At 42.7% G+C, this 25,474-nt stretch overlaps 1 protein-coding gene across 1 annotated transcript in view; it reads left to right on the top strand.

Annotated features, from left to right (window-relative positions):
• Window positions 1-25,474, top strand: part of man1a2 (mannosidase, alpha, class 1A, member 2) — a 103,075-nt gene that overhangs the window by 47,424 nt on the left and 30,177 nt on the right. The window contains exons 5-8 of the mRNA XM_061692307.1: window positions 792-910; window positions 9,503-9,583; window positions 24,295-24,389; window positions 24,511-24,634. Coding sequence (XP_061548291.1) covers window positions 792-910; window positions 9,503-9,583; window positions 24,295-24,389; window positions 24,511-24,634 — 419 coding nt within the window. The remainder of the gene's footprint in view (window positions 1-791; window positions 911-9,502; window positions 9,584-24,294; window positions 24,390-24,510; window positions 24,635-25,474) is intronic.

Here is a 25,474-nt window from a genome sequence, read left to right as displayed (position 1 = left end):
TATCTGCACAATGTTGTCCACGTGTGTAGCTATTCTATTGATCCCGAAAAAAACTCTACATTTTGGAAATGACATCTGTCACAGAGCGCTAAATGACTGACCAGATGCCAAAGAGCGATTCAACATTTCTCCACGTCCACAAATAACATTCAAAGACCGACACACGAAAAGAAAAAGCAAATAAAATGTCTTGGTACAGTTGAAAATCTATTATTTTGCTTTCTAAATGTGTGGATGTTCAAATCCCCTGTCTTTCAGCTAGTCATGGTGACATGCCTTTCAAAGCAGAATAGTAGTATTGCGACATAACCTCTAGTCTCAAACCATATGAGTTTCAGCCCAATCAAATCTAAAATAAAACATTATTGCAGCAGTGCATGTAATAAATGCATAAATGTTTGGCAAGTATTTATGGGATGAGTGGATCAATGGCATTTGGGACTGTTAGTACAGGCTCTCACTCCAATCTGAATGACATGTGTTGCCATACATCAGTGACCAGGTTTGTGATGTATGGCAATGTCAATGTACAGCCATTATTTCCTAGTCAATATTGGAAATGATTGTGATTACCTTTATATGTTGACCTTCCGCATTGAACCTAGGGGCTAATAATGTTGTGCTAGCATCTGTTGCAAGGAAATCGATTCTAATAAGGTCATTGCTTGAGTTCCTGTTGGTTTCCTTCTCCATATTAACGATGGACATTCAACAACATTTCTGTGATTGATTAATTGGGGGGGTAAATATCATTATTTTCCCCCCTTGAGTTCCCCGTGTGTCTTGTTCAGGTAATTCTCAGCTCGGAGCATCCATCGTGGACGCCTTGGACACGCTGTACATCATGGGCATGCACGAAGAGTTCAAGGATGGGCAGGAGTGGATTGAGCAGAATCTGGACTTCAGTGTGGTATGTACCGAACTAACTTTAATTAATTAAGGTTTCCCATGGAAAATAGTCTCATATCATCTGTAGTCTTTAGACTGCATTAAACGCTTCAGTTGGAAAAATACTTGCAAACAACAACAATTGAGGAAAACGTGGATCGTCTTGTATTTACTTTTTGGATGTTTTAGCCAATTTGATCCAAGTGCAAGAACATAGACTGGTGCATCAAACTGGAGACCTTGGCGTTTCTCTGAGCTAAAGCACAGCGATGTAAGCTAATGTTAGCACATTTTGGGAATCCACTAAACCAATGCGTGACTGGCAGTGCTTTGCGTCACCCAAACCAACCATATCCTCGAAATACTTTTTCCTCAAATAGTAAGTGCCCTAGTTAGTCGCCTGGTGCGTCATCCACTAATGTGTGTAAGTGTGTGTGTGTATATATATATGTATATGTATATGTATATATATATATATATATATATATATATAACCCTAACACACTTTTTTTTGGGGGGATAGTTTACGGAAGGACAATAGTTTAGGTTTCTATTTTGTGCAATTAACCTCATGTAAATGTCTTCTCTTGCATGCTATTTTCGTATTACCTGTATCCACTATTGTTTCTGAAAAGATGCAAATGTTCCCATTGTGGGACGACTGAAGGTTATTTTGTCTTATTATTATAAATACAGTGCCACCAGAAAGTAATCACACCCCTTCACTTTTGCCACATTTTGCTATGTTACAGGCTTATTCTATAGCTGATTTGAGTATAGTTTTCTTTAAAAAAGAAAATCTACATAAAATATCCTATAATGACAAAGTAAAAACATATTTTCAGACAGTTGTGCAAATCTATTGAAAATTTAGGGTGTGTTCCAACTCCAGGTGGATCACACTCCTCAGCCTCCCTGGTAAGGTCTATTCAGCGGTGCTGGAGAGGAGGGTCCGTCGGGAAGTCAAATCTCAGTTCAGGAGGAGCAGTGTGGTTTTCGTCCTGGCCGTGGAACAGTGGACCAGCTCGACACCCTCGGCAGGGTCCTCGAGGGTGCATGGGAGTTAGCCCAACGAGTCTTCATGTGTTTTGTAGACTTGGAGAAGGCGTTCGAACGTGTCCCTTGGGGAGTCCTGTGGGGGGTGCTTCGGGAGTATGGGGTACCGAACCCCCTGATACGTACGGGATCTTCGGTCCCTGTACGACCGGAGTCAGAGTTTGGTCCGCATTTCCGGCAGTAAGTCGGACTCGTTCCCGGTGAGGGTTGGACTCCGCCAAGGCTGGCCTTTGTCACCGATTCTGTTCAGAATTTTTATGGAGAGAATTTCTAGGCGCAGCCGAGGCGTAGAGGGGGTCCGGTTTAGTGGCCTCAGTATTGCATCTCTGCTTTTTGCTGATGATGTGGTTCTGTTGGCTTCATCAAGCCGTGGCCTCCAACTCTCACTGGAGCAGTTCGCAGCCGAGTGCGAAGTGGCTTGGATGAGAATCAGCACCTCCAAATCTGAGACCATGGTCCTCAGTCGGAAAAGGGTGGCATGCCCTCTCCGGGTCGGGGATGAGATCCTGCCCCAAGTGGAGGAGTTCAAGTATCTTGGGGTCTTGTTTACGAGTGAGGGAAGAATGGAACGGGAGATCGACAGGCTGATCGGTGTAGCGTCTGCAGTGATGCGGACTTTGTATCGGTCCGTGGTAAAGAAGGAGCTAAGCCGAAAGGCGAAGCTCTCAATTTACCGGTCGATCTACGTTCCTACCCTCACCTATGGTCACGAGCTGTGGGTCGTAACCGAAAAAACAAGATCCCGGGTACAAGCGGCCGAAATGAGTTTCCTCCGCAGGGTGTCCGGGCTCTCCCTTAGAGAGAGGGTGAGAAGCTCGGTCATCCGGGAGGATCTCAGAGTAGAGTCGCTGCTCCCCCACATCGAGAGGAGCCAGATGAGGTGGCTGGGGCATCTGATTCGGATGCCTCCCTGGTGAGGTGTTCCGGGCACGTCCCACCGGGAGGAGACCCCGGGGACGACCCAGGACACGCTGGAGAGACTACGTCCTTCGGCTGGCCTGGGATCCCCCCGGAAGAGTTGGATGAAGTGGATGGGGAGAGGGAAGTCTGGGAGTCCCTGCTAAAGCTACTGCCCCCGCGACCCGACCTGGAAAAACGGTAGAAAATGGATGGATGGATGGATTTCAATGGTCCTTGGTATTGTAAATTTTCGAAATGAGAACTGGGATCCATGAGAGGTTTGAATTCCGGGAGGTTCAGCACCGTCGGCGAGGAGGAAGGGAACATATCACGGATGACCGCAAACACTGGAGGAGCAAAAGGGGCAAATACAATTTCACGTTTGACATTATTCAGACCAGACCGTGTGTTTCTGTCTGTGCACCGGGGAGATTACAGTCCAACTGAATCCCTGTCCACTCCTCTGTCCTTTTATCTAATGTCTTTCCAGGATTATGTCGCGGTCACTATTTAAAGGAACCTGTGTTTTAAAATCACCTATTAACTCTCGAGGTTCCAAGCGTGTTCATTTTCATGAAAGAACTACGATTATAACGACGTGTTAAAAGTCAACCAATTTAGTCTTGACAGAGGAGTCTCTACATTTTTCAGAGTTCTGGGTCCGCAGCTACCCCTATCTCAGCCTTAGCAGAGATAGTGTACTCCGAACAAAGCTATCTGTTCCTGCCCCAAACCTATACAATTATACTCCACAGGACATGTGGAGTTGTCTTCATCTGATTGGTCCAGGGTCCATTGACGTCATCGTTGCTGTGCTAAATGATGGCCGTTTGCCCCTGGTGCCAGACCCTGTCTTAACACTTCTCACTTCTCATAAAGTTTACAGCAACGCTCTGTAGCCACTGTTATCGCCGACAGTTTCCTGTGACCTCCACGTGGACACTACCGGGAGCTTTCAAGCAGCACAGCCACACACCCTTATCTTATTTATATTTTATCTTCCCTGCAACAAAGCACCACTGTTCAAGCGCAGACAAGTTAAATGGCAAAACCATATCACATTAGCTTCCACCACCAAGTCGTCTCCTCCGTTTTCCTACCAGAAGATACACAAAGTACTCTCCTGCCTGTTTCTCTGATCACCTTGGCTGTAGTGGTCCAGTCTTCTGGAAGCGCCTCCTGTCCACCGAGAGCCTTTCTCACCTCTTCCCAAAAAGCCGCACAACACTCTTCCTTTCTCATCTTCCACCACATGGTTCGCTGGTCTGCTTTTGTCTTCTTAATCGCGCCACACACTCCCCTACCACCACTTTACAATCAGTAACCTCCTTCAGATTACGTCGTCTACACAAAATGTAATCCACCTGCGTGCTTCTACCGCCGCTCTTGTAGGTCACCCTGTGTTCCTGCCTCTTCTGGAAGAAAGTGTTCACTACAGCCATTTCCATCCTATTTGCAAAGTCTACTACACCTCTGTCCCTCGAGGTTCCTTACCTGGATTCCGAACTTACCCATTACCTCTTCATCACCTCTTTTTCCTTCACCAACATGTCCATTGAAATCTGCACAAATCACAACTCTCTCTGTGTGGAATGCTCAGAACTACTTAATCCAGCTGCTTTGATGAATGGTGAATTTCTCTTTCACCACTTGGTCACATCCTAGCTGTGGGGCATAGCCACTAATCATATTATACATAACACCCTCAATTTCAAGTTTCAGCCTCATCACTCGATCTAATACTCTTTTCACCTCCAAGACATTCTTAGCTAGGCTCTTCCTTTAAAATCACCCCTACTCCCTTTCGCTTCAAGTCTACACCATAGTAAAATAATTTGAACCATGCCCCTCAACTTTGAGCCTTACTGCCTTTCCACCAGGTCTCCTGGACACACAATATATCAACCTTTCTCCTAATCATCATGTCAACCATCCTCCTGAGCTTTTCCTGTCCCAACATTCAAAGTCCCCACATTCAGTTCTTGGCTCTGTGCTTTCCTCTTCTCTTTCTGCCAAAGAACCCGATTTCCACCTCTCCTTCGTCTTCGACCCCCAGTAGCTGTATCTCCACCGGCGCCCTGACGGTTAACGCCGCCGGTGGCAGACATTGTTAACCTGGGCCACGACCGATCCGGTACGGAATTCTTTGGATGAACGCTCATATTTGTTGGGCAAAGTTTTAAGCCGGATCCCCTTCCTGACTCAACCCTCTGCATTTATCTGGGCTTGGGACTGGCCTACAGTTTGCACTGGCTTGTGCCCCCCATAGGACTGCATTTTACATAGTATGCAGTATTCCTATATATTGTGTGCCCCTCACTCGAGTAGCGTTATAACACGCCGCACAGAAAGTCTTTGCCATGTCTGTTGGCAAAAGTACAGACAGCAGCACTGAAAAGTATTGGGTGGGTCTTTTTTTCCCTACTTCCCTGTGCATAGTAACCATAATAGAGTTGGAGGTATGTACAAGGAAATCTTCACCTCGTCTGCGCCGCGGCACCGTGGCGGCTGCGAGATTTAGTTCTCTTGCTGGCGGTTGAGGTCCCGATGGCTGTAGGAAAAATAGATGGCACCACAGGTGGTTTCAGCCTCTGCCTAACTACACCTGTGCATCCAATGTCTTTCTCAAAACACGCCGGTTCAAAGTGATCAGCACAGAGTTTGGAATGCTTGCTCGGCACCCATATCTGACCACGTTTCTTTCCCTGTCGATTGACTTTCCTTATCCACTGGTCACACATTCCTTTTTCACTTGGAAAGCCAAAAAGCCATTTGTGCAATCAAATGCCACACAATAAACCATCATGACATCGCGAAATCATACGACAACAAATATACAAGGACGGAAACCACAGTGTGGAACAATAGCACACAACGCCGAATGAACTGGCTGTTTGGCTCGTGTGACGTCGAAGAGCCGAAGACCGGAAGGCGCTGGATGCAAAGAGCAGAATTCTGCATCATATTTATCGATTTAACTGCTGTATATCTGCTATATAATCACTTCGAAATGACAGATGTGGTTTGCAAAGGGGTTCTAGAGTTATCAAGAATTGTTTTAACATCTTTGTCCTCTAACCTTTGAGTGCAGGCAATCTTTGCTGTCTCTCTCTCTCTCTCTCCCACCTCTCGTTCTCTTCCTCTATTTTGCTCTCTTTCTCAGAGTGTGCTGGAGGAGGAGATTGCAGTGGGGGGGGGGGGGTGAGGCAACTTTCAACCATTGAAACATGCACTCATGCAAGTGCAACAAGATGAAATTTTTAATCGCACAAGCTTGGAAAAGGTCACATATGCGACCAATTTGGTTGCCGTCTCGAGCCCTGGTCAGTTTACGCGGCCGAGTCGCTGTCGTTCTCAAACACTTCCACGTTCTTATAATATAGCTGACAGTCGACTGTGGAATATTTAGGAATGAGGAAATTTCATGACCGGATTTGTTGCACAGGTGGCATCGTATCAGTTCCACGCTGGCATTCACTGAGCTCCTGAGACCGACCGATTCATTCACAAATATTTGTGGAAACAGTCTGCATGCCTAAGTGATGGATTTTATACACCTTTGGCCGTGGAAGTGATTGGCACACCTGATTCTGATTATTTGGATGAGTGAGCGACTACTTTTGGCAATATACAGTGCCGTGAAAAAGTGTTGGCCCCCTTCTCAAAATCTTACTTTTTTGCATTGTTTAGTCACTTTAATGGTTAAGATGTGTCATGGTCTGTGTTTTAGTTTAGATTATACAGACTCTTTTATAAAATTTTATATCATGGAAAAGTTTATTTATTTCCATAATTCCATTCAAGTTAAACTTTCATAAATTATAGATTCAGGGCAAGTCAAGCACTGTGATGGCATGGGCATCAAACCAGGTTTTGGTGCTTCTGGCGGTATGGGCAGGGGCCAGGTCCTGCTAGAAGATGAAATCTGCATCTCCATACAGATCCTCAGCAGAAGGAATCATGAAGTCCTCTAAATCGTTCTAGTAGACTGTTGCGGTGACCTTGGATTTAAGAAAGCAGAGTTTACCAACACCTGCACTGGACATTGCACCCCAAATCATGACTGACTGACTGGATATTTCACACTGGACCTCAAACAGCTTTAGTTCTGTTCTTCACCCATCTTCCTCCAAACCCTTGGACCTTGATTCCCGAATGACAGGCACATTCATTGGAAAAGAGGACTTGGACCACTGGCCAACAGTCATGTCCTTCTTCTCCTTGGCCTAGTTGAGACGTTGGCTCAGGCTCAGAAGTGGCTTGACCCGAGGGACGCGACAGTTGTAGCCCATCTCTCGAATGCGTCTGAACGTGGTGGTTTTTGAAGCTGTGACTCGCGCCCCATTCCACTCTTTCTGGATCTCTGCTGGATTCTTTAATCTTCTTTGTTTGATAATCCGCTGAAGCCCACGGTCATCTCTTTTGCTGGTGCATCTTTTCCTTCCACTAGACTTTGCATTGATATGCTTGGACACAGCACTATGTGAACAGCCAGCATGGGGCCCTGAATCTATAATCTATGAAAGTTTAACTTTTTGAATGGAATTCTGGAAATAATTAAACTTTTCCATGAGTTTTTGGAAAGGGTCTGTATCAAAAACGCTTGATTTCAGTATTTGCTGGTGAAGATAGCCCAACCAGTTATTAGGTTTAGGGTGCCATTACCCTTTCAGACAGGGACAAATTTGAATAGTTTTTTTTTCCTTACTAAATGAAATCAACTTTTAGAAACTACATTTTAAGTTCACTTTGGTTATATTTGTCTGATATTGACATTTGTTTGATGATCATTATGTTAAAGTGGGGAAACGATGCAAAAATATGAGAATTTGAGAAGGGGCCAATACTTTAGTGTATGTCTCCTGGAGAAATTCCATCTCACAATACAGTTTATACTGAAAAAATGACAACTGAGTTTTGGATAGGTGCTGCAAAAAAAGAACTTTGCTCTGTGATGTGCTGCTGGCGCCCAGTTCAGGGTGTGTCCCGCCTCCTGCCCGATGATAGCTGGGATAGGCTCCAGCACGCCCGCGACCCTTGTGAGGATGAAGCGGTACAGAAAATGGATGGATGTCGTAGCCACTCTGCGTCTTCCTCCATCGGTCGGTTTTCAGCACAAAAACCTCGCCAGTATCTCTGCACACAGGGGGCCCGGTTGCAAGTAACTCTGACAGGCAGGGCACATCCCCGAGCATGCAGAGGGCGTGCCAATCCGTTCTAATTCAAGGTCGACTCGCTGTCGCGTTGTCCTTTCCCTCGGTGCTGTTTTTCGGGGAAGGTGGAAACAAGCAATCAGCAGTTTCTACAGGTTCTACAAGAGTCCTGCTTGTTTTTATTTTGTCCCAGATGCAATCTAACCATTGCAAACGACCTAGGATAATAACAAGAGGTGCTGCTATCATTCTTTTATATTCTGCTTTTTTTGTCACCTTTCCCAACTTGTATTGAGCAGCGAGTACAAAGATTCATTCGCCATTTTTTCAAGATATGCAGCTTGAATCTGCCAAGAAAACTGGCTCCAGCTCCTGTCATTGTCTTATACAACAGCAGAACCCATGATCCCTTGGATCAACCAAGACCGGATCAAATGCAGAGTGATTTGACAGGCCTTGAAATGTCGCGGTGATAGGTTTTGTCTGGCAACATCTGTTCCCAAAGACTCTGATTTCCTCGCTGGGTAATGCGAAATGCACCAATCAGGGCATACAGTATTTTTCTAGCCGCGCTAATGTTTCGACAACCTAAGAAGAGCCCAGTCGCTGCCACTCATGCCCTTTTCCGACCTTTCTCCACTTACCTTTACCGCTGGCGTGCAATTGCTGTAAAATGAGGTCATCACCACTTTTAAGATTGATTCCATTTCTTCCTCCTGAAAATATGATAAGACGCTCATATTGGAACTGTGAGCAACTGCAGAATGCTTGAAGTGCCTTGGTTTCTACTTGAGTCGTCCTGCTGCGTTGGTGTTTCCATAACATTTCCAATTAGTTTATGGGTCATCAAACGCATAAAGTCCCGCAGCCATCTTGCTCTCATTGCTTCGGCTGTTGTGCTATATTTGGGGGGGAAAGGATGCAAATGCAGCAGTTTTATGCACCCGGGTGTCATAAACAGACAAATTAGATGAGATGAAGCTCCACTTTCGTTGTGCTCTGCAAACAAATGTAAATTGGGGTTACCCTCTGCTCACACCTCCCCTTCATTTTTTAACACCCTGAAGCTATCATCAGTTTCGAGCTCCATCAGAGTAAGGATTCTCAATAACACCTTGCACTTTGAATTCCTGGCACAGTGCGATTGTGACAGACACGAGGGTGTCAAATGAATAAAGCTCTGGTGGAAATGAGGTTACAGTATGTGGGCTATTTATGCTAGTGTCATTCTGAAATATGACACACGAGTCTTTGATCATAAAATTTGAATTTTTCCTCAATATGTTAATCTCTAATTATGACATTTATTTCATACTATTATAATTATCCCTAAATTAACCATGCTTCTGCTGGTTGCAGCCAAGTAGTGCCTCAATTGCTTCATGACATGGTTCACTTACTCAACTCCATATGATCAACAAAATGATTAATAACAGATTGATGTAGTATTAGGTACTTGCATGACTCTATCTGATGTACTATTTGGTCATTTCCCATTTTTCCAGAATGCTGAGGTGTCAGTATTTGAGGTCAACATCCGCTTCATCGGAGGCCTGCTGGCAGCCTACTACCTGTCTGGACAAGAGGTTAGTACTCACCTGTGGTTCTCTCATAAGGTGGAGGTGTGTTCAAAGACCGCTCACACAATTGCCCATTACAACTCGGTCAGAAAACGTCATCAGTGAACCAAACGTTAATAGCTGCAACTAATTAAACAATGTGGGCTTTCTAACCAGCATTATAGCTGAGAATAAACACCGTTGAAGAGCGAAATGGCGGGCAAATTAGAGAAAATATTGTGATACATGACAGCGCTAAACAGCCTCACAGGGACAGGAACCGGAGACCAGAAATGAATTAGTACGTCACCGCTAGCCCACGACGTCAATCGGGAAAATTGGCTTATAAGCTTAAAAGTACTTTCATATTATAAATAGTTATAATATAAAATAATCCTTGAGTCCCACAATGGGAAAATTTGCATCGTTTCAGCAGCAATAGTGGATACAGGAAATACGAAACTAGCATCCAAAACAAGACATTTGGCTGCAACTCAGCCGCCAAGAGGTTACAAGGTTGATCCAGTAAATGCATTAAAATAACAAATAGTCATTATTTAGTAACGATTACAATGATGGAGTAGTGATTACGTTGTCCAATTGAACAGTATGCGGAATTATTTTTTATCCTATTACATAACATACTGCAATAACTGTCCCGTGGTAATGTTCTTGAGATAATTGTAGCGTATATTGGTTTGGATAAAAATGTAATTCATTTAGGAGAAAAGAATAAGCGCTTTAGTGTGATTTTAAGTTTAAGCGTTAAAATCAAATAATTGTATCTCGAAAGGGGGCACCACGTCGCTTTTTTCGAGGTGTAAAACTTGAGGATGAAGTGACGAAAAACCTCTATGTCGTGCAGTCTGAAGGTTGCTACAGGAATTAGATAAGGCTTCTCTATAACCAGAGGTCTTTTGTCGAACCCAAACACACACAAATGATACAGGAAGTGGATTTCTATAGAAAATTTGATGAGATCTAACAGTAGAATCTACAGGGGAACAACGCAGAGAAAAAGCAAAACAAAAGGACAGGCGAACATTGGTAAAGGAGACGGACTTGTGATGTGAGCGTGGAAATGAGCACGGGGTGACAACGCATAGAGCTGGGGATTCCTGTTCCCGGTAATTTAAACCCAAATATGCACCCTTCTGAACTTTAGTAGACCGCAAGTTGGACTTAAGTTACGTGGAACACAATTTAGGCAGGCTGGTCGATGTCCCGAATGTTTGGCCGGTCCGTTCCGTATGGGGAACAGGTGGAGTTGGCGGAAAAAGAGGAAGGAAAAAAAAAGAAAAGGCAAGAAAAAGTGCAAGGGCGGCCGCAGCCCAGGGGTGTCGCTTGTCGCGAGACGCTCGGAGCAGACGTGCGCCGACCGTTCCCTTCCCAACGGAGCTTTCCCGTGAGTTGACCAAGCACCCGCAAGGGTAGCTCGGGGTCACTGGCAGGGTGCCCTCCAGCCGGGAAAAGTCTGATGTGTCCTCGCCACCTCGTGGTTAGAAGTGGAGCTTCCTGACTGAGCCAGTCTTCGGCAAGGTGCTCGAGTCGAGCGCGAGCCCAAAGGGCGGCTCCGGCCTTTATCCCCAGCCGAAAGGGGGTGGTTCCCCACGGGGGGGTGGGCAGAAGTGCGATAGACCGCCTCCTAATGTTACTTTCCCGTCCTAGGATTATTTGTAGTTTAAAACCAGTGGGATAAAATATGAATTCTTGGCTCTAAGATAACGAGACTGTTTTCCGGCTTTGCATTGTCACGCACACATCCTCTTTAATCCCTGGAACAAATGTTTCAATTGTATGTGGTTGTTGACAACGCTGCAATATTTGCAGTGCGGCGTTTGTGTTGTGTGGGGTGAAACGTCTCATCCGGTTCAGTTGGCAAACACATTTGACGTCAGACAAACTTACTAAGAATTGGCACAGTAATTTCTTTGGGTGTTTTGGCTTTTGATTTTCATTCCTCATTTTCGGTTTTGGTCAAGAATTTACATTTTTTATGATGTCAAAAATCCCTAATGTACAATATGCCAGTTGCTATGTATCACCGGCACCAATGCGTTCAGCCATGAGCACAGTATTGCCTACGAATGAAGCAGGAGACACGTCATCAACAATGCAGCAATGATAGAACTTCCAGATCCACTTCGGAGGTGGATTTCACTTTAGGAGTGTGAAATGTTTTCCGGGTGGATTTCAGTGGCATTTCCATTTCTCAGGAAAACTCCATATTTGAGGAAATATTCCTTGGACTCCAATGAGTCACTTCTCTCGAGCAGTTATGAATAAATGAGCCATGTGTGCACGGGGGGTGTGGCAGAAGTCATTGCAGGAGAATTGGTGCACCTTGAGGGGGACGCACGAGCCAGGCATGTAAAAAAGAGACGTGCACTTAATGAATAAACCCTTCTAAATTTGATCAAAATGACTCAATACAATTTTGAAGTGTTAAATTTGGCTTCATTTAAACCTGCAGATACCCTTGCGTAAGGAATGCTTTTGATTTAAGATTAAAGTGAAGTCAGTCAGACCCGCAACTGAAGTTAGCAGTTTGACAGTTTTGTCTATGAAGACAAAGCACTTGGTGATTTAACCGTATATTGTTTTTAATATACCCCAAAAAGTGTCGCTTCTCTTGTAGAAGATCCCCCTCCCCCAATTTTACCTTGCAGTCCTTTTGAAGCTGATGGTGAAAAGTGATTATTGCTAAGTCACTTGGGGAGAACGGCATTCCCCAAAAATAAAGCTAACGTCGCCCCTCTTCGCCATTCTGCCTTCTTCCACCGCACGCTGTGCCAGCCATCAGAGCATACATGAATTAAAACCGAAGCAGTAGGAAAGGAGGGACGTAAAGGGCAAAAGGAGAGAGGTTGGAAACCGATGGAATCACAATGTGTTTGGAGGTGAAGGCTGATACTGATAAGCAGAAGATAAGAGGAGCGAACTCTTAACCCCTTAACTCCGGCATCGGTTGACACACAAATTGAGAATCGTCAAGTAGGAAGCAAGAAAACGGAGCAGCAGACAAAGCTGAAAGGTTGAGGGCAGCCATGTGATCTACATCCAAATACACCTCGGATGTCGGTACGCCTCGGGAATGAGGATGAGTCAGAATGGGAGACTGACCATGAGAGGGAGGGGCTGACATACAACATAAATTCTCAGAGCGTGTGAGAAAGATAGAACAATAATAATAATAATAATGCGGAGAATGGTTAGCACGTCTGCCGCACAGTTCTGAGGTCCCGGGTTCAAATCCGGCCTTCCTGTGTGGTCTTTGCATGTTCTCCCCGTGCCTGCGTGTGTTTTCTCCAGGTACTCTGGTTTGCCCCCCACATTCCAAAAACACGCATGGTAGGTTAATTGGTTAACTCTAAATTTCCTGTAGGTGTGAGCGTGAGTGGTTATTTGTTTGTATGTGCCCTGTAATTGGCTGTTGACCAGTTCGGGGTGTACCCCACATCTCGCCCGCAGTGAGCTGGGATAAGCGCCAGCACACCTGCAACGCTAGTGAGGATAAGCAGTCGGATAATTACTTTATTTAAAGGCGCCTTTCAAGTCATAGATATGAAGCAATACTATAAAAGTAACTAACCATAAAACATCAATTGAAATGGCAAATGATATGGGAAATGTTGACGTGAATAGGCTAGAATAGAGATTCTTGTCATAATTTGGGCGGAGAAGCTGTAGTTTTTGTAGTGGCTTGTGGGGGAGGCCAAACAGGAGAGAGACAGTACACACTGCACTTCGCTACTAGGGTTTGGAACGACGAACCGATGCGACCGGAAATCCATTAATGAAGGCAAGAGATATGACTGTTTCGGTAGCAGACTCCATAATCGATCGAGAATCCGCCAGGAATCCTGAGATACATTGGTTGTAGAGTTGTGGACCGGCTATCGTGAGGATAGGAATTGACCGTTTCCATCTCTTAAAACGAGTGCGAGAGCGCTGGCGCTTTGCTCCTTTTGTTTATAACGAAAAAGAGCAATGGTGGGCAGAAGCAACACTGCTATTTTAACTACATTTCTCCGTACCGTCCGTCACTATTGCAACATCAGATGTTCAATATAATATACTTAATATCCTTAACATTTACAGACGCTACAGTTCCCAGTTGTAAACATTAAATGCCACGTCACGTACCTTTTCTCAAGTCCACCGTAGACAGCGGGCCGGCGGAATGTGTGCACGTCTCGGCAATTCCCATAGGCTATACCTCAGCAAATGAATGTTTCTTCTCAAGGCCTCACAGTCCGCTTATACGTTCCAGTGTTGGTACTGTCCGACCTCCAAAACAAACCCCTGTGTACATCCAAGGCATAAGAGGACTCACAGCCAGGTATGTCTCAAAGCTAACAACAATTGCCAGTTGAGCTAAGCTAGTCATCACGACTTAGTTTAAAAGGTCAGTCAGCACACAGCAAGCAGTGTGGTTGTCTAAAAAAAGCAAGTACTGCGCGTGTGCAGTGGCGGTCCTAGCTTGAATGGCATCCTGTGTGCGAGACCCCCTTTTGGCTCTTAAATATTATTTGTGCAGATTATTTTCTGGACAAAATAAATTGTTGTGATTAGGATTTACACGATCAGGATCTTTGGGACCGATCACGATTAGCGAGTTCAAAACGATAAACGATCACCGATCCGATCACAAGATGGAGCAATGTGTCTGTTTAAATGACTTGTTCATTTACTGTACATACTGTATACTCAGTATCTTCAAAAGTATTTTTGAGACAAAAGGTAAAACATGAATGACCTCTAGGGGGCATTCAAGGATAGGCCACTGACATAAGTTTGTTTTCATCCATCCATCCATTTTCTGAGCCGCTTCTCGTCACTAGGGTCGCGGACGTGCCGGAGCCTATCCCAGCTATCATCGGGCAGGAGGCGGGGTACACCCTGAACCGGTTGCCAGCCAATCGCAGGGCACATACAAACAAATCGCACTCACAGTCACACCTACGGGCAATTTAGAGTTTTCAATTAAACTAGCATGCATGTTTTTGGGATGTGGGAGGAAACCGTAGTGCCCGGAGAAAACCCACGCAGGCACGGGGAGAACATGCAAACTCCACACAGGCGGGGCCGGGGATTGAACCCAGCACCTCAGAACTGTGAGGCTGACGCTCTAACCAGTCGTCCGCCGTATATATATCAATTTTTTGTTTTTGTTTTGCTGTTTTATTGACAGGTACTAGTCATTAGAGCAAACCTACTTGTCACTGCAATAAGAAAGTAGTGCCACATCATATGAATTGGTGTAATGCATTTTAGTATGCTCAGAATCTTTACTGTCTGAACACGAACATGGGGGACACGGATGTAGTTTACAAACCCATCAACTGATTCGGATTAGAGAAAGAGAACTACAGGTCTAAAAGCACCCTTAGTACAGTGGAAAGAGTCAAAATGGGATAAGGGATCTCAGAAACAACGGTCTCACTATGAATTAGTGAATGAACACATTGAGCTGCCGGCACATTACGCTCTTGTGGATGCCCTACATTTGGATCAACCTGCTGTCAAACAAGAAGAAATTCAGCTCTGCTCTATTATTATTCCTCTTGGGGGGGGGGGGCGTTTTGCTGGAGGAGCAAAGGCACATATAGTCAAGGCTTCATCATTTGTTCCACATTGACGGGATCAGACACTGGAAACCCAACATTCAAACATTTTCTCTTTCAACACCGCAAGAGTGTTGTTCCAACCCTCCGCCCACTTAGGTTACAAGGTCGTTAAATAGCAAACAATGGATGAGTTGCAGTAGAAGCGGAATGAAGATGACAAAAAAAAAAAAAATAATTGTACCGGCATTACCAGATAACTATTAACCCTTTATTGCTCAGTGACTGTTTTTTGTCAATGTCTTTATGTCTCCAAAGTGTTCTCTGTCAATTGACCGTCTGTTGTCGTACTGGAGCGGCTCCAACTACTGGAGACAAATTCCTTGTGTGTTTTTTGGACATACTTGGCAAATAAAGATGATTCTGATTCTGATTCGATTCTGACATACATTAACCACACCAATACAGGAAGCAAATTAATCGCGTTTCTCCTGCTGGCACTCAGGGGCCTCCTTTACCAAACAGCCATTCAACACATTTCATGGTCGACCCCTTAATCCCCTTAGAGCAATCCATTGTTGCAGGCGTGCGTGTACGCTGTGAACTGTAGTCATCCCCTCCGCCATGACGGTTATGTTTTGATTGGCCTTTGTTTGTGGGATTACACAAAAGCTCATTAACCTCTTTTAGAAAAATGTGTCCATTAAAGTAGTGCTAGTCGACATACCGAGAAGCTCAATTAGATCGATGTTTTATTAGCTCTCGATATAGAAAAATAGGATCATCAATTTTATTTTCTATACTTTTGTCTACTCTACGAGACGTCCGCCAACATGGAGGAGAAGATGCTGGCAACTCGCGAGCCATAAATAGTCCCAGAAATGGGGACGTCTAACATTTGGAAACAGCCAAAGTCTGCAAACCACAATATCCGTATAAAATCACCTGAAGATGAAGCACCTTATCGAGTGTGACGCATGTATCACGTTACAGAGAACCGCGACTCGGTTCCGCTCCTGTAACGTAAACAAAACAATGCCGCGGAGCAATCGTGGTGGCAGTCGAAGCGCTTGTATTTTCGTGTTCACTCCATGAACGGGGCGGGAAGATAAGATAGTAGTTTGCCTTTCACGGACGAGAGAGAAAGTCTTCACTGGGTTTGCATTAGCAGTCACTAGCTACCGCCGTTGCGTGAGCGATAGCCGATCACGCAAATAGTTTGACAGTGGGTCGGGCCTGAGCTCGCTGCACCGGACAGTTGAGTTTGCACAGTGTGGCATTCTCAATAATAGGTCTTGTATTTCTTTTTTGATTCGCTTTATTTACAGATCACCATATTGCATTCGTCCCACATGACGTCACGTTTCGTCTTCGTGTCTTCTGCTTGATTTCCGTCAGACTGGGCATGTTGAAGTGCATTGCTGTCACCTAATGGTTAAGTGATGAACACCTACAACAGAGCCAAACCCGAAGAAATACATTCAAATGACAGGTATTGAAGCGATAACACTGGGGAACAATTTGAACAAAAAAATCTGAGTTAGATTTTTATGCCCAGTAAAACTAAAATTCGCATGCTGATTCCAAAATTGCACTCAGTTTCTTTCGAGCACGTCAAGTTTTTTCTCCACAACTTACGCTCCAGATAAGCAAAATTCCACTGTTCAGCTGTAGTAAGACTTGCCGGCTGATTACGATTGGACTCATCTACAGCTACTGTACGAGGCAACAGTCACAATTGAGAGTGCGGTGAGAGGTGTGTGCAGCTTCCAATCGGTCAGCACTATCAATATCTGCAAACAGAAAGCTAGCATAGTAGGAATTAAGAGGATTTGTGCTGGCTTTTCTCTTAACCTTGTAACCATGGGCATACCGTTGTAAGTTCAATTTCGTTTTATGCTGTTTTTTTTTAGTTTTCAAAGCTTGTAACTTAAAAAAAAACAAAACACTGTCATCAATTCCATCTGTGTTTTGATATGACATTGATACTTACTAATTTGTGTTAGTCCCGTCCCCCCCCCCCATACCCTTCTGACAAATACCTTTGAACAATAAGACCTCTGTGATACTGCGAAAGAGCTGTGCGGAGCATGCCTTGTGTTGTAAGACACAAAAAATGTCAGGAAAAGCTTTCTGGAACACTTCAAATTTATTTGGGGTTATTCAAAGGCACTTTAAATGGCGGCAGTTGTGTGGCGACTTCAGTTTAATGAATTTGAATGGAATTGTTTAATTCTGAACACAGCCATATTCCTATTTATAAGAAGGCATGTGCACTTGTGCAACCACGTTATCTCAATTGTTTATTTTTTAACTTACCCTCTCTTAAAGTATTGTATTTTTTTCAGTTGTGTTACAGGAACAGGGGACACACTAGGTTAAAAAGTTGTAATTTGATTTATTTTTTGTACATCACATAAACCTGCCATTTGAACATGGATGTGTAGACTTTTGATCTTCACTGTAACTTCCCTTCACCTCCTTTGTTAATACTTGTATTACCGAATGTGTTGATTGTGTTAACAGAAAGAATTATATAATACATACACTACCATTGTTTTTCCCCAACTGTAGGAATAGTTTTGGCGATCGGTGTCCTTTTATATATATATATATATATATATATATATCACATGGCAAATATTTGACAACCTTTATGAGCGGAATGGGAGATGGATGAAGGAAAAAGTTCAACTGTTTTTTCAGGGTTCTGATTCAACAGAGCCATTCACATTTAGTTGTTTGTGTGGTGCAAAAAAACAGATCAATTCAAACTTGAAATGGTGTAATTCCCTAATTTCTTAATTTGAGAAGTTGTGCAATCTTAAAATAAGAAGACATGTCTTTCTTTTCTGGACTTTATGCAAAGCCTTGTGAAACCCATGATCGTTTCTTTTTACTAGCAATTATATCTCAATTTCTTATTCCGAAAAATAAAAATATGTCCTTAATTTGAGAAATTTTCTCATGCAAAATTTGCTTATCAAAATTATTTTTTTTTTTTTAGGCTTAAATTAAGAATAATTTCCCATAAACAAGTCTATTCCGGACTGCCTATATCATTTGCCATTTTAATTGATGTTTTATGCTGTGTTATATTTCTGTATTGCTTGATTTCTTTGAACTATGGGGGTTCCGTGACCCTCAGTGAAAGGCACCTATAAATAAAATGAATAATTATAGTTATTATTATTCGGGCTGGGCATTAAGAACCACACAATTTGATTCGATTTTTATTCTTTAGGTAGCAATTCAATTTGATATTGATTGTTTAAGGTTGCAATTCGATTTGATATTGATTGAAATGCTCTAGCGATTTAATAAGAAGTATAAAAACACAAATAAGAGGAAATTTTTAAATATTTTTGATGCCGTGTAAAAATACGTCATGACACTGACAAGGTAAAGTGCTTGTAAACTTAAATAAGATTTCCTCTTGGAAATTGAAATAAAAGTCCGCAATATTCCTCCTCGTGTGGCTTCTGTGGAGGGCTGTCCTCTGCGGAACATTTGACACGAATTCCCACTTGTTAGAAATGAAGTGAGAAGTGATGGTAGTTTGTTCCACTATATTGCCAAAAGTATTCGCTCAGCTACCTCGACTCAGATATGATTTTAAGTGATATCCCATTGTCAATCCATATGGTTTAATATGATGTTGGTCTGCCCTTTGCAGCTGTAACTGTTAAGTCACGGAGTCTTTCACATCTCTGTGGACATATTTTGGCCCACTCTTCCTTGCAGAATTGTTTGAATTCAGCAAAAATGGGAGGGTTTTCAAGCATGTACGGCCGGCCTTCTTAAGGTCATGCCACTGCATTTCAATTGGATACAAGTCCGGACTTTGACTAGGCCAGTCCAAAACCTTCATTTTTTTTTTTTTAAAAGCCATTTAGAAGTTGATTTGTTGGTGTGTTTTGGATCTTTGTCCTGCTGCAGAACCCAAGTGCGCTTCAGCTTGAGGTGACGAACTGATGGCTGAAAATTCTCCTTCAGGATTTTCTGTTAATGAGCAGAATTCAGTTGTCCAGGTCCTGCACCCCAAGACCGTCACAATATTTTAAGTTCACTTGGGTTATATTTGTCTGATATTTGTTTGATGATGTTAAACATTAAAGTGGCGCAATTATGCAAAAAATATAGGAATTTGAGAAGGGGGCCAGGACTTCAAAACCTTTATTTTGTTCTTTTAAGCCATTCAGAATTTGACTTGCTGGTGTGTTTTGGATCGTTGTCCTGCTGCAGAACACAAGTGTGCTCCAGCTTGAGGTCACGAACTGATTGTCCTTCAGGATTTTCTGGTAAAGACCAGAATTGATGCTTCCATCAATCACAGCAAGTCGTCCAGGTCCTGAAGTGACAAGCAACATCAGACCATCAAACTACCACCACCATTTTTGACCGTTGGTATGATGTTCTTTTTTTTGAAATGATGTGTTACATTTACGGTAGATGCAACGAGACGTACACCTTCCCAAAAGTTAAACTCTCGTCTTGTCAATCCAGAGGATATTGTCCCAAAGGTCTTTGGAATTATTCACTATTATTATTATTATTGTTTTGTTTTTGCAAATGTAAGACAATGTTCTTTTTGGTCAGTATTTGTTTTCGCCTTGAAACTCTGCAATGGATGCCATTTTTGCCCAGTCTCTTCCTTATTGTTGAGTTAACAAGCTTTAGAGTATGAAAGGAGAAAATCTTTTTTTTTTTTTTTCTCCCAGATTTGGTCAAATTCTGAATCCTACCACATCACAGCGATTCCACTTCAGGAGGTTTAGTTCAATCCTCATGTAACTGTGATACAAATTTATTTTTTTCATCTTACTTGCTCTTGTTTGGCATTCTATTATTATTATTAATCCGTTTATTTGAAAGGGGACAATGCAATTTCATAAAACACATGAAGTGCACATGGTTAAAAAAAAGGCAGAATTAGCCACAAGGCTAGTTTTCATCTGCAGTCCCCTGGCCATGATGTAAAAAAGCAGTAAAATACATCTACAAGATACATAATCAAAGACTTACTATACTATTAAGAGAGAATAAAACCACAAATCATTTGATCATAACAAAAAAAACCATCATAACATCTTTTAGTGTTGGCAGCTATAGGTGTTAACTAGCCACATTTTCAGTTTTTGTGTGAAGGCCTTGTATGTTGTAGGCAGTTTAACCTCCTTCCACTCACCAGCGCTCCTCACTGACCAGGCTGACTTACTGAAAGTGCTCCTGCGCACCTCCGACAGAGCCTCGAGTGACACGCTCAGAGCTGTTACTTTGGCTGATGAACTCAGCCAGAGGAGCTGGAGCCAAATCATGCAGTACTTTATAAATCCAATTTAAATGTGCAAATATTTGAAGACTGTCTCAGTTTAAAAGACTGTATTTTTTTTAAATTGCACAGTGATGTTTTTTATCCATCACTTTAATTACTTGTTTGTACAAAACTTGCAATGCTTTTTTTTTTTTGCATTCTGACCAGCCTGGGACCAACTGGTTATGCAATAGTTAAAGTGACTAAGAATCATTGAATGTAAGTACATTTTTGCGACTTCAGTTGTCATTTCATTTCGAATTGCACGAAAATTTGCGAGGTTTAATTTGATATTTTTACACAATTTGTCAATATGGGCTTTAAAGGAAAGCTGTGAATCTATTATTAACCCAAGATATTTGTATTGGCTGACAATTTGCATTTTCTTTCTCCATTAACAAGTATGTCGGGGTCAGGTAATACTCGTGTTTGTTTTAGTGAAATACATGCCTACAGATTTAGAAACGTTTAGCTGTAGACAGCACTCCTGCAACCAAGTTGTGACACAGGACATTGTATTAGTGAGTTTAGCAGCTTGGTACTTGAATTCTCTCTCTCTTTATTTTTTATTTTTTATTATTATTATTTTTTTTTAAAAGGAGTTTTTTTTTTTTTGCTGCTTTTAGGCTCTGTCTCCATTGGCCCCGCGGCACACCAACCTGATTGAACTGTCATGCAGTGCGCGGGGTTCTGCAACTAGTTTTCATAAGTAGCTGACCTTCAGCCACGAGTTTTACTGTGAAATGCAGGTTGCAAAATCGCAGATGTAATGGCCTGTCAAAAATGCCATGTGATGTCACATGAGATTTCACGAGATCCAGCTGGCCACCGCCGTCAATAAAAACAGAACACAATGATTTGCAAATCCTTTCCAACATATATTCAATTGAGTCACTACAAAGACAAGATATTTAATGTTCAAACTAACGAACATTGGTGTTTTTTTTTTTTTTTTTTTTTCAAAATATTCTCTCATTTTTATTTTGATGCCTGTAACAGCTGGGACAGGGGCGGCAAAAGACAAGGAAAATAAAAAAATGCTCAAAAAACACCTGGTTGGAACATTCCACAGGTGAACGAACAGGTTAATTTAAAACAGGTGAGTGTGATGATTGGGTATACAAGTAGCATCCCTGAAAAGCTCAGTTGTTCACAAGCAAGGATGGGGCGAGCTCCACCACTTTTTTAACAACTGCCTGAGCAACTAGTCCAACAGTTTAAGAACGTTTCTCAATGTACAATTGCAAGGAATTTAGGAATTTCATCATCTAGGGTCCATAATATCATCAAAAGATTCAGAGAATCTGGAGAAATAACCGCACGTAAGCGGCAACGCTGAAAACCAACATTGAAGACCCGTGATCTTTGACCCCTCAGGGGGCACTGCTTTTAAAAAAAACGGCATCATTGTGTGAAAGATATTGATTGCCACATAGGCTCAGGAACACTTCATAAAACCATTGTCAGTTACCATAGTTTGTCGCAAAATCTACAAATGCAAGTTAAACTCAAGCATGCAAAGCGAAAGCCATATATCACCAACATCCAGAAACCTCTCTGGGCCCAAGCTCAACTGAGATGGACTGTGAAGTGGAAAAGTGTGCTGTGGTCTGAGTCCACATTCCAAATTGTTTTGGGAAATTATGGACTTTGTGTCCCATCCAGATTGTTATCAGCGCAAAGCCTGCCAAGGGTCCAGACCTGTCTCCAATTGAAAATATGTGGCGCGTTATGAAGCGCAAAATACGACAACGGAGACCCTGGACTGTTGAGCAACTGAAGTTGTACATCAAGCAAGAATGGGAAATAATTCCACTGGCAAAGCTTCAACAATTAGTGTCTTCAGTTCCCAAACTCTTATTGAGTGTTGTCAAAAGAAAAGGTGATATAACACATTGGTAAACATGCCCATGTCACAGCTTTTTTTTTTTTTTTTTAAATGTGTTGCACGCATCAAATTCAAAATGAATGAATATTTGCCAAAACAAAAATAATTCTCAGTTTGAACATCAATATATATTGTGTTTGTAGTGTATACAATTGAGTATAGGTTGAAAAGAATTTGTAAATCCATCCATCCATTGTCTGTACCGCTTTATCCTCACAAGGGTCGCGGGCGTGCTGGAGCCTATCCTAGCTGACTCTGGGCGAGAGGCGGGGTCCACCCTCAACTGGTCGCCAGCCAATCGCAGGGCACATATAAACAAACAACCATTCGCGCACACATTTACACTCATGGGCAATTTAGAGTCTTCAATCAACCTACCAAGCATGTTTTTGGGATGTGGGAGGAAACCGGAGTACCCTGAGAAAACCCACGCAAACATGGGGAGAACATGCAAACGCCACACAGGCGTGGCCAGGATTTGAACCCCGGTCCTCAGAACTATGAGGCAGACATGCTAACCAGTCGTCCACCGATTTGTAAATCATATTTTTCTTATTTGCGTTTTACACAACATCCCAAATTCCTGAAATTGGGGTTTGTAATTGTTTGATGGATTGGTTTTGCCTCGTGCCCAAAGTCAGCTAAGTACACCCGTGACCCTAGAAAGGATAATTTTAGGAAAATGGATGGATGTTTCTTCCATTAAAGACAAAGAATTTCAAAGTGGCCCTGCATCTTTTGATTTTTCGGTGTGTGGCTCTCAGAGGAAGACGTGTCAGGCACTCCTGTTGTACAATATTCCAATATAATGTCAAAGAGGGATGCTTCATAACCGGTCAGAAGTTTTATTATTGAAATTGAAAAGTGCTTGATTTTCAGGTAACATTTAGCAGTAGTGTATTTCAGAAAAAAAATACGACTAAGGCCCTTAACACACAAAGACAATCGGCCTGTTTTAGTGCCGATTCTGCCCCTTTCCGACCTCTCACATCAAACGCCGGACAAACTTAAGTCTTATAAAATTATCCAATAAGATTGTCCTTAGGTGTGATGTGTGCCAAGAGTTGATTCATTCACCGAAACAGGTCGGGGCCAACAATCTTAAATAATTAACATGTTCAATATTTACGAGTGTGTGTGGGGAATGAATGTCGACTTCTCCCGAGTCATGACGCAGAGAATGGTGACGTGGAACAGAATGGAGCCAATTAAGAAACCAATATGGAAGCGACTGCAAATGAAAACAAAAATGTCTTACCCAATGTCATGTTCCCCAGACGGCAAAAAGTATTTTCCAAACAAAGTTGTTTTTTTGCGAATATCCACCATTTTGCAAGGCTCTCCACTCCGGCAACCTTCGGTAACACTCAGGAAACATCGGCACATATCCGGAAGTCTTTCGTCTTCCATTTTGTGAGGTCATGTGTGATCACGCGAGACTTTGAGATTGGCGGTACAACTGAATTTTTGTGTGAGCGGCCGGCTGTGTTGAGATTCTCGGAGCACACCGCACACGACAAGCAACACTGTTGACTGCCTGATTTTTTTTTTTTTTTTATCTTTGTCTGGGATATGTAAAAAAGAAAACAAATCTTTCAAGAGTGGAAAAATCTTCGTGTGTACCAGGCCTAATGCGACCAATAATAGTTCAGTTGCCTGTACAGTTGCTAATGGTTTAATGATAGCCAAGGTTCGACCATGGAACAATTTTATTTGTATTTTTCTCCCCCCTTTTCAAATGTATTAATAATAATTTTGAGCATGTTTGTATTCGTAAAACCTATGTATATGTAATTTACCACAGCTATAAGGTGTTTGAAAATCATATAAATCTGACTTAAAGGTCAAATGTTAAAGAAAATGCTCAAGTGGTTAAAAAAGGTGAAATGAGACCTTGTAGAAAACCTGAATCTGATAATGGTTAAAATTCATCTTCATGATGGTTTGATCCACTTTTTGCCTTCTTCAGATGTTCAAGTTAAAGGCGGTGCAGCTTGCAGAGAAGCTGCTCCCTGCCTTCAACACCCCCACAGGGATCCCATGGGCCATGGTCAATCTGAAGAGGTGAGTGATATCATCTTGTTAGTTCAAAAGTGTCGCTTACATTCCCTCCACGACGCAGAGTGCCACTTTGACAGGTGAAGTCCTGGCAACGTGTTAAGAACGTCGACATTTCTTCCCGCAGTGGTGTTGGTCGTAATTGGGGTTGGGCATCGGCTGGCAGCAGCATCTTAGCAGAATTCGGAACGCTGCACATGGAGTTTGTTCACCTCACGTACCTGACAGGAAACCCAGTCTACTACCAGAAGGTAACGCTTAGATTTGCACAACTGTATTACGACAACATGCCTGCAGCGAAAATTAACACCAACCAAGCGCACAGAGAGGAACCTCTGTTGAATGCATCACAAGTTGAAAAAAGTTGATTTGAAGCCATATTTAATGACGCCAGATGAGACATCAGGGCCCCTTGTGAGAGTTCAACCAGCATAAGATTTTGCTATTTCTTTGGCTTTTCCGCCCACTACCATAAATTATTGCTATTTGTGGAGGATAGAATCAGAATCATTTTATTTTGCCAAGTATGTCCAAAAAAAGCACACAAAGAATTTGCCTCCGGTAGTTGGAGCTGCTCTAGTACGACAACAGACAGTCAATTGACAGAGAATACTTTGGAGACATAAAGACATTGAGAAAAAACAGTCGCTGAGCAATAAAAGGTTGGGAGTATTCTGGTAATGCCGGCACAAATTTGTATTTATTTATTTATTTTGACAATTGTGCAAAAAGATGCAGAGTCCTCTAGCACTTTGAATGACTCATATACCAATACTCCGGTGCAAGGACCATTTTCCAAAGGGCGCTGAGACTTCAAGGAGTGTATGCAGTTTAAGTGACTAGTAGTGCGATAATCTGGGACAATGTCAATTGTGCAAATGTTGCAGATACTCCTCAGTCAGTGTGCAAATGGGGCAGATGATACTCTGGCATGAGTGGCCAGTATTGGCCTACAACAGATGCAAATAGTGCAGCGTGGCGAGACTACTACAGTGAGTCCACGAGTAATGTATAATTGGCCCAACAGAAATGTGACAACAAACTAAAGACAAAAAACTGGCAGCATGTTGCAATGGAATTGTAAGTTAGCT

The sequence above is a fragment of the Phycodurus eques genome, chromosome 12 (genome assembly GCF_024500275.1).
Source record: "Phycodurus eques isolate BA_2022a chromosome 12, UOR_Pequ_1.1, whole genome shotgun sequence".
In the NCBI taxonomy this organism is placed as follows: Eukaryota; Metazoa; Chordata; class Actinopteri; order Syngnathiformes; family Syngnathidae; genus Phycodurus; species Phycodurus eques.
Note: the sequence above shows the minus strand (reverse complement) of the source record. Positions and strands in the feature narration are given on the sequence as shown.